The 16,851-nt window shown below is 40.0% G+C and overlaps 1 protein-coding gene across 2 annotated transcripts in view; it reads left to right on the forward strand.

Moving 5' to 3' along the window:
• las1l (LAS1 like ribosome biogenesis factor) overlaps nucleotides 1-16,851 on the forward strand; it is an 81,847-nt gene that overhangs the window by 13,033 nt on the left and 51,963 nt on the right. For both annotated transcript variants that reach the window (XM_072595266.1, XM_072595265.1), the window contains exons 4-6: nucleotides 3,039-3,120; nucleotides 13,934-14,089; nucleotides 15,729-15,775. In XM_072595266.1, coding sequence (XP_072451367.1) covers nucleotides 3,039-3,120; nucleotides 13,934-14,089; nucleotides 15,729-15,775 — 285 coding nt within the window. The remainder of the gene's footprint in view (nucleotides 1-3,038; nucleotides 3,121-13,933; nucleotides 14,090-15,728; nucleotides 15,776-16,851) is intronic.

Here is a 16,851-nt window from a genome sequence, read left to right on the forward strand (position 1 = left end):
TTTCACACATTATTCCCATTTATCAAATTTTTGCCTCCTAACTTTACCTATCTATTTCTGTCATGCAAACTCCTTGGGTCTCCTGTAAAGACCATTAAAAAAAAATCGCCTGTACTTTTCTTTTCTCATTTCCATTTACAATTAAATGTTTTAACAACCTATGATTGTTTCATGTTTTGAAACTAAGGAACTGGACATTCATTGTAAGCGTTATTTAAACAGCTGCTATTTTGAGCACTTGTTAAAATGTGATTGCAGATCAATTGGAGCTAAGGGGTTATGTATAGTTGGAGCTTTTTTTGGTGCAGGTACCTGATTGGTCTTGGATTTGTGACCAGTTATCAATGATTTTTTGCTTGCCAATAATTGTGAATGTATCTTGTTCACCACTATAACATTTTGAGCTACCCGAGACCCAGAGAAACATTTTAGACCACCATCAGCTCAGCAACTCTCCTTTCTGTGGTTAAAAAAACACTTGAAGAAAACCAGTTTATCATACAGCAGTTGCTTTAAATTGAAAGGATATCCTATCTGATTAATTTGGCTGAATCTTTTGTAAAGGTAACTAAATATATTGATGAGGGTAGTGCAATTGATATGGTTCCCATGGACTTCAGTAAGGCCTTTGACAAGGTCTCACGTGGAAGGCTGGTCTGATAGGTAAGTGCATATGGGATCCAAGGCGAAAGTGAGTACTGGAGATTAGAGTGGTGCTGGAAAGGCACAGCAGGTCAGGCAGCATCCGAGTAGTGGGAAAATCTATGTTTCGAGCAAAAGCCCTTCATGGCAAGTTGGCAAACTGGATCCAAAATGGACTTACAAATAGGAGGCAAATGATGATGGGCGAGGGTTGTTTGTGATTGGAAGCCTGTCACCAGCATTGTACCACAAGGATAGGTGCTGGCAGTCTTATTCTTCGTTATGAACATTAATGCCTTGGATGTCAATATAGAATTTTGAATTAATAAGTTCGTAGATGACATGAAATTTGGTATTGATGATAGTAGGTAGAATGGTCTCTGGCTACAGTCTAATATTGATCAGCTAGTAAATTGGACAGGACAATGGTAGATGGAATTTAATAGTGAGCAAATGAATTTTGGGAGGCCTAATAAGAAAAGGGTATCCACAATGAGCGGTAGGTCAGGGAATACTGATGAACAAAGAGATCTTGCTGTCCAAGTCCACAGATCCTTGAAGGTATTAGCACAAGTGGAAAGGGCAGTGAAGAAGGCATATGGAATCCTTTCCCTCATTAGCTGGCACATAGAGCACCATATATTGGAGCAAGGAAGTCTTGTCACTACTTCATAAAACCATTGGAATGGTCATGGATGGAAAACTGCAGTTCTGATCGCCACATTAATGGAAGGATGTGATTGCATTGGAGAGAGTGCAGAGCAGATGTTGCCTGGTATGAAAAGTCTCAATTATGAAGAGACACAAGATAGACTGGGTTTGTTTTCATCTGAGTAGAGGAGGCTGAGGACGGGAGTGGTGGAGGATCTGGATGAATTCACAAAATTGAGAGTCACATATAGAGCAGATTGTGGCATAAGTTTAAGATGAAGAGCGAGTAGTTTAAAGGAGTTCTGGGGAAATTTTCTTTCACCCAGTGTTAGATATATGCAGCATATTGGCTAAGAGGGTGGTGGAGACTAGTACTCTCTCAACATTCAAGAAGCATCAGGATGAGCACTTGCCACGCCAGGGCTGCTGTTACCTTTGTTTCATTATTTGTCTGCAGTTTGACCCCTGGTCCACATTTGCTTTATTTATTTGCTGGTTGACCTCTATGCTTGACTACATTTTTTTTTTCTGTCCCCTGGTCATTTGCTACCAGGCCATTCAGCTGTTTGGCAGAGCTGGCTTACTGTTTTGTGAACTGATTATTTAAGTGGAACTGTATCTATATTTGAATGCTTATTTCGTTGAATATATTTGTCAAGTTTGTGTTTGGGACTGTTCAGAATTGTCAAATAGTTGACTATCCTTAAAACAAGAGAAGGTTTGTAACAAATAAACCATAATAAACTCAAAGTTGCACAAGTTGCCCAATCCCCTTTCTGCAGATATTTTGCATGTTGTTGCAAAACATTAGTCACAGTTGGAGGGCACATAAATTTGTTAGGTACAATGTATGAAATGCATAGTTAAGAAATGGTTCACTTCCTAAATATTTTCTGAATATTTGGAAGATACTAAAAATTTAAAAAGGTTTGTTCATTAGTTTCTTGCCGAAGTTACTTTCTATGATGAGCTGCCTCCCTAAACTCCTAACCTCCTCTTGCACCTCATAATATGGATTTTTGCATGCCAAGATGCCTCTTATCAAATTACCTACTATTTGCCAATTAAGGTAAACCTCTCCACTGAATTCAGTTTTCCATAGGCCCTATTTGGACTTGTCAGGTCCAAAGATGTGAAAGATGATTGTAACGCTGCAATTATTGCCTGGGCTGACATTTAACTTGCCAAAAAGTACAGTTTGTGTATCATTTTGTGACTAAGTATTACCATTAGGTGAATGACCTTTCATATACAGTTTCAAACTTGGTAATTTGCTTTAAAAGTTTAAAGTATTATATGCTCTTGGGAATTTATTTTTTATGGGGTGTGTTTCCCAGTGCTATTTCCCGATCCAGTAATAGCCTTTAGAAGACCCGTTTTGTTTTACCCCTCCCTAGCCAGTATTAAATTTTGATTCCGGATTTGAAATCTTTGGAATGAAAGAACAAATCTCCCACTCTACCTGGTATTTCTACATGTGCTGATAGTGGGAGAAGCAAATTTGAAGAACTAAGATTAGCTATTGGCTTTTGCTGTGGCGCTTGTGTTTAAATCCAGTTCTGACTAATGTTATGAAATAGTCTTCTGTCTCATTAGTAAAATGATTTTGGATAGTGTCATTTTAGTGTGGACCAAGAGTACCACCATTTTTAAACGTGACCAGTGCAATTTGTTTCTGATCTTGTGCGAATTGGGAGGCTAATATGACAATGATGCTCAGGATTTTCCACTTCTTTTTCTTTTAGATGAATATACCAGAGTGGATAGTAAACCTCCGACATGAACTGACACACAGGAAACTTCCTACACTGGCATGGTGCCGAAAAGGTAATAAAATCCTCTGTTGCTAAAACAGAAACTGATGAATTTTTCACCCCTTTTTTTTTGTCTGTAGTGCCAGTTTTCTTTCTCTTGCTGTTCACTGTTATTCCTCCCATTTGAGGCAAGTAGGATGTTGGTCTGCATATTGTGCTGTCTCACGTTGCCTCTCAAAGTAACAAGTTGGATCCTAGTCATGTGTAGTGCTTTGGGAACTATCCTTCGATTAAGTAATGCAATATGACACAAAAGGTGCCTATTTGTTCATTGGCTGTGGTCAACCAAATTGTTAAAAATGTATATACCCATGCCAGTTCTTAGATGCTATCCAATTGCATTTTTTTCACCAAGTATTTGTCTAATTCCCTTTTTAAAGTTACTAGTCATTTGGTAGTATAAATCTTGGAATATTGTCCTGTTCTATCAGGACAAGCTCAATTGCTAAATTTTGAATAATCACAGGAGGAAAAGGTGCTGATTGGTTGGTTGGTTAGTTGACTAGCCATTGCGGTGTTGCCATTGGAAAGGAACAGGGAATTAGGCTTAAGGTTTGGACAGATTACTTTTTTGCAGACACTATTCTCTGCTGTTATTGTACAACATAACAGACTGATAAGACACTATCCGTCTCCTTTCTCTTGTACACAAGAAGAGTCAGCCCTATCAGCATGAAACTGACTCTGGAAAATTTCACATGATCAGTTTTTATGAACAGCAAGTTGTACTGAATTTCTTAGAGTCAATTTGCATTGTATTGTTGCCTGGATACTGCACTTGACAACAGTTTTTATTGGCTTGGCACAATGAGGAAAAGAGTCAAATCTGTATCACTCAAACCCTAACTTTATTAGGTTAGTTGAAATATGCTACAATCCACACTTTGGTTAAGAAATGGTTAACAGCAGACATGTATTCATACAAGGCTAAAATCTATGTGGACAACCACTAGATTTCTTTGTTGCCTGAACAGCCAAAGATTTTAAAGGCTAATACCAGAAAACAGGAGCTCATGCTGGTCAGGCAATCTCTCCCAGGTCTTCTCTGTAATCATCAAGCATGAGGTCATCAACTTTGCAAAAGCTGATCACCTGAGTTTTCACTGCTAACACATCCTAAATCCTTTTATTTTTATCCTTTATCCTTATCTTTGTGAACCTTTCGTGGGTTCGCTAGATGAGCTAAGAGCCAATGTCTTTTGTTATCGGCTCACCCCAAGGATGTTGTTAGGATTACCTCATTTACTTTTCCACCAAATAAGGATTTTTACCTTGGAGTCAGAACCTGGAAACAGATCCTTTGGTCCAACCAGTCCATGCTGACCATAATCCTAAACCAAACTAGTCCCACGTGACTGCTGCTGCCTCCAAACCTTTCTTAATTGTGTACTTATCCAAATGTCTTTTAAATGTTATAACTGTGTCCACATCTGCCACTTCCTGAGGAAGTTCATTCCACATGTGAACCATCCCCTGTGAATAATTTGTCCCTTCTGTCTTTTTTAAAATCTCTTTCATCTCGCCTTAAAAATATACCCCCTAGCCTTGAAAGCCCCTTATGTTATTCCTTTGAGCGGAACCAGTTCAAGCCAGCCCCACCACTGGCTGAGGCTTGGGTAAGCTTAGTTCACAAGCTGCCGTTTGCATGTGTGTGCAGTCCCTGGCCAACAATTGATTTGATGTCCCTTTGTTTACTGTCTTCCCACAGTATAAAATAAGCATTGTTCTGTAGCCAAAGCTTCCTTTATCTTTGATAATTAATCAATGTGGTCCATGCTCCCTATGTTGTTGGCCTTGTACATCTGTGTCTGAGAGTAGATTTAACCATTCACTAACTAAATAATATATTCATATAGAGCGAAGGGATTGAATGTTGCTTCTAGATGGCATAAATGAGTTACGTTACAAGCTTGACAAATTTTAGTAAAGTGTTTGTCAGTATAGTGCACAATTAACATATTCTTATCATTGAATCACATTTAGCAGGGGACATTTTGTTTCAGGTGTTTGTTAGTTGAGTACAGATTGTACTCCACCAAAGGAACTTGTCCTTTCTCACCCACACCTGTTGTCATGGTGCCCCTTCTGGGTGGAGAAAGTGTTTGGCTGAAAAAGATATCCACAGTGTGAAGTTGAAACTTGGCTTCATAGCCCTCTACTCATTTATAGAATCTTAATCTGTATTGGGTTGGTGTTTTTGTTTCAGCTTTTCAGTATTTTGTTTGTTTTACATCCTGTTTTGCGTAGTCATTATCCTCATCTCTGCATAATACTTCTGGTGTCTGTAAAGCAATTATCTATTTCTCCACCCAATGGTATTTTCCTCTCTACTTACAAAGGCAAGTGCTGATGTTGAGATCCAGTTATCTGGAATGCTGCCAGTTGTATAAATACTTACCTGCGTGTTCATTCGTGAGAATCTAGATTGGGAGTATGGCAGACTGTTCATTTCTGTTGAGTGTTGGGCTTCATCTTGGTCACCTAATATCCACAAAAGTGCATTCTAGAGTTCAGAAATAGGATATTCTAATTCTAACTGTAGACTTGGTTTATTTAAAGTGCAGTATATTTTTAAGGACTTAAATACAGTATCGCCTCGACTTACGAACTTAATCCATTCCGGGACCCAGTTTGCGAACTGAAAAGTTTGCGAACTGAATCAATTTTTCCCATTGTTCGGATAGCATAAGAATGCTTGGACGTAGCAACGAACGCTGTTCATAGCATACATGCCAAAGACGAACTGAATGCGATCACGCAGGGCCCGAGAGCTTTTGCGTTCAACAAGCGCGTAGCAAAGGAGAACAATGAAACCATGTGGTTGCACACGGGCTTTTTGCGTTCATACCTTGAATTTCGTACGTACATTGAAGCAAAAGTTTACGTACAATCCTGTACGTAAACCGATTTGTTCGTGAACAGGGTTGTTCGTATGTCGAGGCGCTACTGTAATTTATTCAGACTAGTAATAAGTTATTATACATTTTGCTATGAACTAACATTGCACTGAATGTAGTAATCAGGAATGAGAATCCTGACTGACTTTTACTCTCTTTCCTATTCAGAAGCGTGAATCCAACCTTTGTACCCTCCCAATGCACCTCTTAGATCGCTGACTAAGCACTTGTGGAAATCAGGACTCAGATTTTCTGGTCCTTGAGACTCGGCTAGGTTTTGTCTTCACTAATTAATCTGTTCAAGAAGTTAAATACCACATGACCAATACAGGCTACTTTTTTGTTTCAGTTTGGAGCAACAAAATTTCATAACTGAAAGACAGATTTCCATTTTCCAAATTGCTTCGACCTATGTTTAAATTTAAATAATTGTTTTTTATTTGTTTTCATAACTAAAAGTGCAGTGTTAAACTCGAAACAATAGCACTTGTATTTGATAGCTGAGGGGGGTGTTCTTATAAGATGACTTTGTCACGATGTGATGTTTTTCCTACCTCCATCTCCATTACTTGTGGCCTTTGGAATAGCTGTGGTATTGCTTTTGTATTGTCGGCTTGGATCAAACCCTGGGACCTCTTACGTTTTATACTTTGTTATTGGACTGATACTAATGCTGTGATGTGGAACAGCACCGAGGACTACAACTGTTGACAATTTAAATGAAATGAAATGACCATCTGGTATTGACCTAGTAACCAGAAAAGACAATGGCAGAAATAACTCTGTTGACCCTGCAAAGTGCTCCTGACTAACACCTGGGGCTCGTGCCAAAATTGGGAGAGCTGTCTCACTGACTAGTCAAGCAGCAGTCTGACAAATTCATTCTCAATGAGTCATATTTTATAGACAATATCCTAGACACCATCATCACCAGTGATATGTCTTGTCCAACAGGCAGAATAGATCTGCAGAGGTGATGGTATAGTGGTATGCAGTCGGGCACGAGTTACCATTGGAGGCCACAAAGTTGACTCTAGACCCCATGAAGTCTCATGGCTTCAGGTTGTATGTGGGCTAGGAAACCACCAGCTGATAACTACATACTATCTTCACTCTCGAGTCAGTACTGTTCTGTGTTGAACAACACTTACAGGTAGCACTGAGGATGGCAAGGGCACAAAATAGATTCTGGATGGGGACTGTCTGTGCCAACCACCAAGATTGGTTCAGTAACAGCACTATTGATCGAGCTGGTTGGATCCTAGAGGACATAACCACAGACCCAGTCTAGCAGCTGTGATGAGGAAACCAACAAGAGTGAAAAATATACTTGACCTCATCTTTGGCAATCTATCAATTGCATCTGTCCATAACAAAATCAGTAATAGTGACCACCACATAGTTCTTGTGGAGACTGAATCCGACTTTACATTGAGAATACCCTCCATTGTGTGGTGTGGTATTATTACCATGCTATTTGGGACAGATTTTGAACAGATCTAGCAACTCAAGACAGTGGCATCAACAGCAGCAAAATTTGTGTTTGAGCACTTGACCATTACCATCAATCCAGGGGATCAGCTCTGGTTCAAGGGAGACTACAGGAGGTCATGCCAGGAGCAATGCAAGATGTACCTCCAACTGCATCCAGATGTGAATGGTGGTGGACGATTAAACAACTGACTGGAGGAGAGGCACCACAAATACCCCCATGTTCAAAGTTGGAAGAGCCTAACAGACCGCTAAGGCTGAAGCATTCACAGCAAATTGTAAGTGCTGAGTTGGTGATCCATCCATTCCTCTAGTGGCCCCAGCATCATAGATACCAAACTTTAGCCAATTCCATTCACTCTGTGTGATATCAAAAAAACATGTTTGGAGGCACTAGATACTGTAAAGGCTGTGGGACTAGATGACATTCCAGCAATAATACTAAAGACTTGTGCTCCAGAACATGCTGCTTCTCTAGCCAAACACATTCAGTACAGTTAAAACACTGGCATCTGCCTATGTAGGAAATTGCCCGGGCATGTCCTGTACACACCAAAGCAAGACACATCTAACCTGACCAATTACTGCTTCATCAGTCTGTTCTTGATCATTAATAAAGTAATGGAAAGTATCTTCAGCAGTCCCCTCAAGCAGCACCTGTTTGGCAATAACTTGCTTAGTGATGCTCTGTTTGGATTCCAACATGGCCATTCAGCTCCTGAGCTCATTACAGTATTGGTTCAAACATGGACAAAAGAGTTGAATTCCAGACGTGACGTGAGTGTGACAGCCCTTGACATCAAGGCTGCATTTGTCTTGAGTGTGACAGCAAGGAGCCCTGGCAAAACTGGAATCAGTGGGTATCAGGGGGTAAACTCTTCACTGCCTGGCATCATACCTGGCATGTAGGAAGATAGTTGCGGTTGTTGGTGGTTTGTCATCTCTGCTGCCAGGGCATCTCTGTAGCGTTTCTCACGGTTGTGTCCTAGACCGAGCTATCAACAATACTTCATCAATGACCTTCCCTCCATCATAAGGTCAAAGTGTGAATGCTAATGCTTGTCAATGATTAGACAGCAATATGAAGGAGCAGAATTGGACCATTTGGCTCATCGGGTCTACCCAGCCTTTTGATCATGGATGATATGTTCCTCCACCCCCTTTTCTCTTGTAAATATTAATTTCTCCTACTCAAGAGCTGATCTACCTGTGTCCTAAGTACATTTAATGACTTGTCCTCCACAGCCTTTTGGAGCAATGAGTTCCACAGATTAACCATCCTCTTGCTGAAGAAATTCCTCCTCATCTCTGTTTTAAAGGGTCATCCCTTCACACTGAAGCTGTGCCCTTGGATCATAGTCTCTTCAACGAGTGAAAACATTTTTCCCTATGTCCACTCTATCCAGGCCTCAGTATTCTGTAAGTTTCAACCAGATCAGCCCTCACCCCTCTAAACTTCATCATGTACAGACCCAGTGTCCTCAACAGCTTCTCCAATGATGAGCTCTTCATCCCCAAAATCATTTTTGTAAACCCTCTTTGGACTTGTTCCAGTATCATTCCTTAGATACTGGGACCAAAACTGCTCACAACATTTCAAATTTGGTCTGATCAGAGCCTTGTACAGCCTCAGCAGTACATCTATTCTGGTCCTCATGAAATGGATGTTAACATTGCGTTTGCCATCCTAACTGCCAAGTGAACCAGTGTGTTAAGCTTAAGGGAATCCTGAACTAGGATACACAAGTCGCTTTGCGCTTCAGATTTCTGAAGCCTTTCCGTATTTAGAGAACGGATCATACCTTTATTCTTCTTACCAAGGTGCAGAACACCATACTTTGCCACATTGTATTCAGTTTGCCACTTCTTTGCCCACTTTCCAAGCCTCTCCAAGTCCTCTTGCAGCCTCTCTGCTTCCTCAATACTCCCTGTCCTTCCACCTATGTTTGTGTCATCTGTAAACTTAGCAACAATGCCCTCAGTTCCTGCATCCAGATCATTAATGTAGAGCGTGAGTGGTTGTGGTGGAGTTATCCCTGTGGAGTTGTCACCGGCTGCCGTCCTGAAATAGATTCCTTTAGCTCCACACACCGCCTTCTGTCAGTCAGTCAATCCTCTATCCATGCAGGTATCTTACGTCTAACACCATGGTTGTTGTCTTATTTAGCAGCCTCCTGTGCAGCACCTTGTCAAAAGCCTTCTGCAAATCCAAATAGGTCACATCCATTGGCTTGGCTTTGTCAAACCTACTCAATTACCCCCTGGAAGAATTCTTGGCAGACTTGGCAGGCATGACCTCCCCTTGATCAAACCATACTGACTCCGTCGTGTTTTACCATGCACTTCCAAGTACTTCAGAATCTCATCCTTAATAATGATCTCTATAATCTTACCAGCAACAAAGTCCCGCTAACTGACATGTAGTTTCCTCTCTTTGCCTCCCTCCCTTCTCAAATAGTGTTGCTATGTTGGCTAATTTTCAGTCCTCTGGAACCAGTGATTCAAGAAAGATCACTATCAATGCCTCTGCAGTCTCTCCAGTTGTCTGCTTCTGAACTCTTGGTGTAGTCCCTCTGGTCTGGGTGATTTGTCCACTTTCAGACCTTTCAGCTTCCCCAGCATCTTCTCATCTCTGTCCCTGACTCTCTTGAAGTTCTGTCATGCTGCTGGTGTCTTCCACTTGAAAACTGATGCAAAGTACCTATTCAGTTGCTCTGCCATTTTCATTCCCCGTTACTACTTCTCCAGCCTCCCTTTCTAGCAGTCCAGTGTCCACTCTTGCCTTTTAGATATATTTAAAAAGAAAACTCTTATATTCCTCCTATTTTATCTTTGCCCTCTTACTGGTTTTTTGATTTCTCCTCTGGTTTTTAAAGGCTTTCCTTGAATCTTCATTGCAATGTATGATTTTTCTTTTGCTTTCATTGTCCCTGACTTCCCTTGTCAGCCACAGTTGCCTTGTTCTCTCTTTTTAGTATGTTTCTTCTCCCTTGAGATGAATTTCTGCTGTGCCTCCCAAATTACTCCCAGAAACAAATGCCGTTATTGCTTCACTGACTTCTCTGCTCCCCTCCCCTTCCAATGAACTCTGCCTAGCTTCTCCCTCGTGTCTTTAGTTATCTTTTATTCAGTTGTATTAAAGTTATATCTGATTCCATCTTGCCCCCTTCAAAATGCAGGGTGAATTCTATCATCTACCTCCTTGGGGTTCTTTTACCTTAAGCTCTCTAATCGTGTCTGCCGCATTACACATCACCAAATCTAGAATTCCCAGTTCCCATTGTGGGCTCTATCAAAAGCTGCAGCAGAAGAAATCTGACATTCCATGAATTACTTTCCTTGGGATCTGCCACTAACTTCGCCGCCGCCGCCACCACCACCACCCCATCTATTGTAATAGTGCCTTTCTTACAATCCTTTTCTATCTCTAGATTGATTTTGCACAATGTTCGGCACCCATTCGTAACTCTTCGTATACTGAAGCAGTCCATTGTTTCAATGCAACAAGATCTGGGCTTGGGCTGACAAGTTACAAGTAACAGTCATGCCATACAAATGCCAGGCAATGACCATCTCCAATAAGAGACTTGACCTTTTAATGGTGCTGCCATCATGGAATACCCCACTATCAACATCCTCATGGGGTCACCATTGAGTAGAAACTAAACTGGACTCTGCATGTAAACGCACTGGCAACAAGAGCAGGTCAGAGGCTAGGAATACTGTGGCGAGTAATTCACCGCCTGATTACTCAGTCTGTCCACCATCTACAAGGCACATGTTAGCGATGCTCCTCGCTTGCCTGGATGACTGCAGCTCTAACAGCACTCGGGAAGCTTAGCACTATCCAGGACAAAGCAGCCTGCTTGACTGGCAGCTCATCCATTCCTTCACACTGCTGCTACTGAGAGTCAGCAGTGGTACTATCTACAAATGCATTGCAGAAATTCACCAAAGATCCTTAGCCAGCTCCTCCAAACCCACGACCACTTCCATCTAGAAGGACAAGGGCAGCAGAGAGAAGGGAAAACCACCACCTGCAAATTCCTTTCCAAGCCACTCACCATCCTTTCAATGTCACTGGGTCAAAATCCTGGTCAACCAGTGACTTCTGTGTCCCATGAGTAAATAATAAAAACATTACGTAGTTGACTTGGATGGATGAATTGATGGAAGGCCTTGTTGTCAATTTGCTGATGACTCAAAGCTAGATAGGAAAGTTGTGATTGAAAATATATTTTGGAATTTAGATTTTGAAATGGCATTGTGTGTTGGTTACCTTTTTTGTTTTGGAGGACTTTTTTGAAAACAAGTCATGTTAGAACAATTAGGAGGAGACCTGATTTGAAGTCGGAAGCAATTTTAGTTTTCTTATAGGAACATTGGATAAGTGAAGAAAAATACTGTTACCTCTAAGTTTGGTTGGAAATCCACAGGTGATTAGAAGCAGTAAAAACTCAAAGCTCTGTTTTGTGTTTTAATTGTGATCTGCTTTAATCTGTGTTTTAATTCATCAGTTCATAGGTCATCCCTTTACTTGTTATTCAGCTGTCGACATTTCATTCACATCATTTATATTAATCTATTGATACTCCTGATTACCTTCAAAGACCTGTTATTCAGCGTGTTGATCACTCTACTCACGCTATTTATATTTACCTGTTGACATTCTTAGTTACCTGGAATTAGCTTGCCCTTCTCTTTCTGCCTGCATATACTATGCCTGTGTGCCTTTCTGTACTTCACCTGACAAAGGAGCAATGCTTTGAAAGTTTGTGACTTTAAATTTAAATAAACCTGTTGGACTATAACCTGGTGTCATGTGACTTCTGAATTTTGTCCACTCCAGTCCATCACTGGCATCTCCACGTGTGATATGCCGATAGTGTATGTTACAGTTTTGTGTGTTTGGAAACTTATATGTGGGAGTGACTTAAGATTGAGTCTAAAAGAATATCTAATCCTGAATATTAAAGTTTGTTACAGTATCTGTTTCAGAAAGTAAGTTAACTTTTCAGATGTGGACCCTTCATTTCTTGGACAAATGAAATCCATGGCAAATAGATACCAGCAGAGGGCACTGTTGTTCCATTATTGCATCCCTATAACATGTGCCTACATTTATTGTTTTTGTTTATTGGTACTTTCAGTGACCAATTACTAAAATATTTTGTTATTCATTTGAGATGTGGGCATCCTAGCATTTATTGCCTGTCTAATTGCTCTTGAAAAGTTTATGAGCTGTTGCCTTAAACCACTGCAGTCCTTTGGGTATAGGTACATCCACTGTATTATTGGGAGGTTAGTTTAGGATTTTGATCCCAGGATGGTGGGAGTTTCAGAGATGGTAATGCCATTGAATTTCAAGGGTTGATGGTTGAATTCCCTCTTGACTAAGATGATCATGTCTGTTACGGTCACGGTTAAGTAAAATCTGTCTGTAAGGTTAATTTGCTAAAGGGGATAGGAAATAGTTTTAAGATGTGTTTAGAATTGTATAATAGTTGCAGCATAGAAGTTATCTTTGTATTGGCCTCTGCAAATGCAATTCAACTAGTGCCACTCGCCAGCCTTTTTTCTAATTATCCTGCACTTTTCCTTTTCAGACAATGATCAGTGTCTCAATTGACTCTGTCTGCAACACACTTTCAGCTAATGCATAACATATCCGACTTTCAAACTGTGGGGAAAGGTTTATCCTTGTGGTATTGCTTCTTTTACCATTTAGTTTAAATCTGATGCCCTCTGGTGGTGGTGGTTCTTTTTACCACTGAGAAATCGATCTTTCTAATGTGCATTCCCCTCATGATTTTGAATCTTTCAAGCTTCTCTTCAAGGAGAATAGTCTCAGCTACTCCAATCTAGCCATATAATTGAAGTTCTTCACTCCTAGAATTATTCTCTTAAATATTTTCTGCACTGTGTTGAAACCTTTTAATTTCCACAGTGCGGTGCCCATTTGTGTCCCATTTAGAATTGTACACTTCTGTTTTTTTCCTGTCAGTTCTGACTGTCAAAGTGAATTGTTTCATGTTTCTCTGCATTAAATTCAGTCTGTTGCTTGTCTGCTCATTCCACTGTGTTTACGTCCTTTTGAATTTTTATATTGCCCTTCTCACAGATTATAAAGCTTATATTTCATATTGTCCACAAATCTTGAACTTTGTGTCCTTTGCATTCTGAATGACTTAATATGAAGATTTGTATCTCGCTGGGCATTCTTATGTTAAATAGTCTTTCATGCAAATTAAAGTTATTTGTGTGATACTGAACAACTAAAGAAATTAGGGGAATTAGGACTTTCCTTCTTGAAAATATAACTTTAAAATTAAATTGCAGTTTTCACGTGAGAATTTTTGTAATATAATTTTGTATTGTACCATCTGTACTGAACACGTGAGTTTAATTAATTTTGCAGTGATTTTGTTTCTTCTTCAGGTTGTGAGTTTGTTTTGGAGTGGTTACGACAGCAGTACTGGAATCGACAGTTGGGAAACAATGTTGTGGACAATTGGGTCGTGGACTCTCAGGAAGAGGAGGAAGCTGATGATGAAGCCAAAATACAGGATGAAATGAAACAGAAGGAGTTATATGGTTGGAACTTGAAAAGATGTAGAAATGAATGTTACAATCATTAACCAATTGCAAGTTATGTAACAAATTGTTCCTGCTTAGCTTTGCTTTGAAACTGCATATTCTTTCTTTCAAATTTTCCTTGTGGAAGGAAGAATGTTTAGTGAATACCAATATGTTCCTCCAAATGTAAAAGGCAAGCACTATACTGTGTTGTAGGGGTTTGGGCAAGGTGGTTGCTAAGGGTGGACACTGGAGAGTGAAGCAAAACCTGGTAGAGGAGGGAAGGGGATGTGATGGAGTGAAGTTGAGGGAAGCTACGAAGGGGAAGGGAAGCTGGGAGGTGAAGAAGAAAGGAAGAAGCACTGCAAGCTTGCAAGTTGGGGGCCCAAAGCGATTTGGGCATGTTGCCAGCAGGGTAGGGGAGAGAATATGGCTTTACTTCTGTCAGCTAAATATTCTGTTGACTAGGAGTCAGGAATGATTGAAATCACTGAAATAATTAATTTTTTGCAAATACTGTTCTAGAAAGTTCTCCAATACACATTGCAGCAATTACTCACCGTCTGTGCCCCACGCACTCTCTTTTTTTCCCAGTCTACTCTATGGTAAATTAGATCACCAATTATCACAACACTACTTGTCCCGCAGATTTCCATAATCTGCCTCCAAATTCTCTGTTCTACTTCTCCAGCAAGGTCACTGCTTCCTTCCTGTTGTATCTGTTCTGTATAGCACATCATTATTTGCCACTTGGATAAGGTGCTTTCGCAAAGTTGAGCCTATGCTACAATATGGGATGGTCACCTTTGGTGGAAAATTGTCTAAAAGGAGCAATGACCAGTAAATCAAGTATTCTTTTTTTCCCTGCAAAACAAGTGTAGCTTGAAGTAAACAGATAAATATATTGACTCGTAAATGCCATGATGTGGAGGTGCTGGTGTTGAACTGAGGTTGACAAAGTCAGAAGTTGCATGACACCAGATTATAGTCCAACAGTTACTCTGCCTGATGAAGGAGCAGTGTTCCAAAAACTTGTGATTTCAAATAAACCTGTTGGACTATAAACTGGTGTTGTGTGACTTCTGACCTTGACTCTCAGAACACTTTTTGGTGTTTTTATATCTCACTTTCGTTTTATGTTTAGAATCTCTTTCAGGATGTGGTCACAAACTGAAAAGTTCTGATGCTTTTAAACAGGCTACATCTTTTTGTGTTCCTAAATTTGCTGTGTACTGCCCTGAACAGGAATTTTGTGAGGCAAGGTTCAACAGGCACCTGGAATATTTCAGTATTTCTCTGAGATACTATTCTCACAAGGTAGATTAAGCAATGGCAAACTACAGCCTGGAAACCCTTCTAATTCAGTTTATGGGCTACTCAGATGGACATGTTGCTGATGATCATTGTTTACAGAAAGAGCATATTATATCCTAAAGAACAAAAAGGCACATTTTTGGTTAAGAACTTCTCATAACCAAAATGGATATTATAAAGCAGATTTTTAAAAAATTGACTCTTAGATTAAAATTGTATTTTGTTTAAATTCATCAAATATTTGAATTCTCTATGAAACATTTGTTTAAAAAGCCGCAGTTTCAATGAACCCCCAAGGTAAATCCTCCATTTGTAATATTTTCACTTTTTTTTTCTCCTCCAGACAAAGCCCGAGAACTGCTGACTTCCTTTGAGAAAGAACAATTCCAGGTATATAATTGCTAAAGATTTAAGTTTCTCGTTCAGTTCTATTAATATGTCGGTTTGATTCAGAAAAGAGAAATAGACAGTTTAAGGAGTAAGTATTTGTACTGTACTTTTTAAGCAATTATGAGAGACAGAAACCATAGACCTGATCTATTGGTAAATGAAAATCCACTTGGTCCAGCTGCTGCCTCTTAGCTCATTGAAACAAGAGTCAAATGGTCAATCACAGGCTGTTGAGCAGGAAGGTGATCAACTAGCAGTGTAGGGCATCTCTGCTCTCAATCTGGATTTGAGGCTGAGGCACAATAAAGTCTGCTTGGTCTGCAGCTGTACAATCTGGTCCAATGTCAGTAACTAGGTGTAGAACACGCCTGAAAAGAATTATGCATTTAATAATTAACTCCTCTGTTTCTGATGGAATTATTTGAGGTAGAATGTTGGCAAGATAATAGAAGAACTCACTTTTCATGAGATCCTTAACATCCAGCTAAATAACTGGAGCAGGCAGATGGGACTTCTCATCTGAAGGATTCTGTTTCTGAAGATGTATTACTCCCTCAATCCTGCAATTAAGTATTAGCCTGGATCTCAAGCTCTAGTTCTGCTGTGAGGCTGACGCCTACATTCCACTGACTTGTCAGCGTGCTACCATTTGAATCAGTTTATCAAAATTGTTAGAGCAAATAGTTTGCTTCAGTATCTATTTGATTTTTGAATTTTTTTTGGACATTTTGATAACCACTAAATAGTAAGCTGTGCTAACAGGACCATGTTAACATAATTTGTTAATTTTAGTAGAGCAATATCATAGAGCTGTACAGCACGGAAACAGACCCTTTTGGTCCAACTCATCCATGCTGACCAGATATACTAGTCTCATCTAATCGTATTCACCCGCACTTGCTCCATATCCCTCTAAAGCCTTCCTATTCATATACCCATCCAGATGCCTTTTAAATGCTGTAATTGTACCAGCCTCCATCACTTCCTCTGGCAGCTCATTCCATACTCCCAACACCGTCTGTGTGAAAAAGTTGCCCCTTAGGTCCCTTTTATTATCTTCCCCTCTCACCCTAGAT

Source organism: Chiloscyllium punctatum, chromosome 25 (assembly GCF_047496795.1).
Source record: "Chiloscyllium punctatum isolate Juve2018m chromosome 25, sChiPun1.3, whole genome shotgun sequence".
Lineage (NCBI taxonomy): Eukaryota > Metazoa > Chordata > Chondrichthyes > Orectolobiformes > Hemiscylliidae > Chiloscyllium > Chiloscyllium punctatum.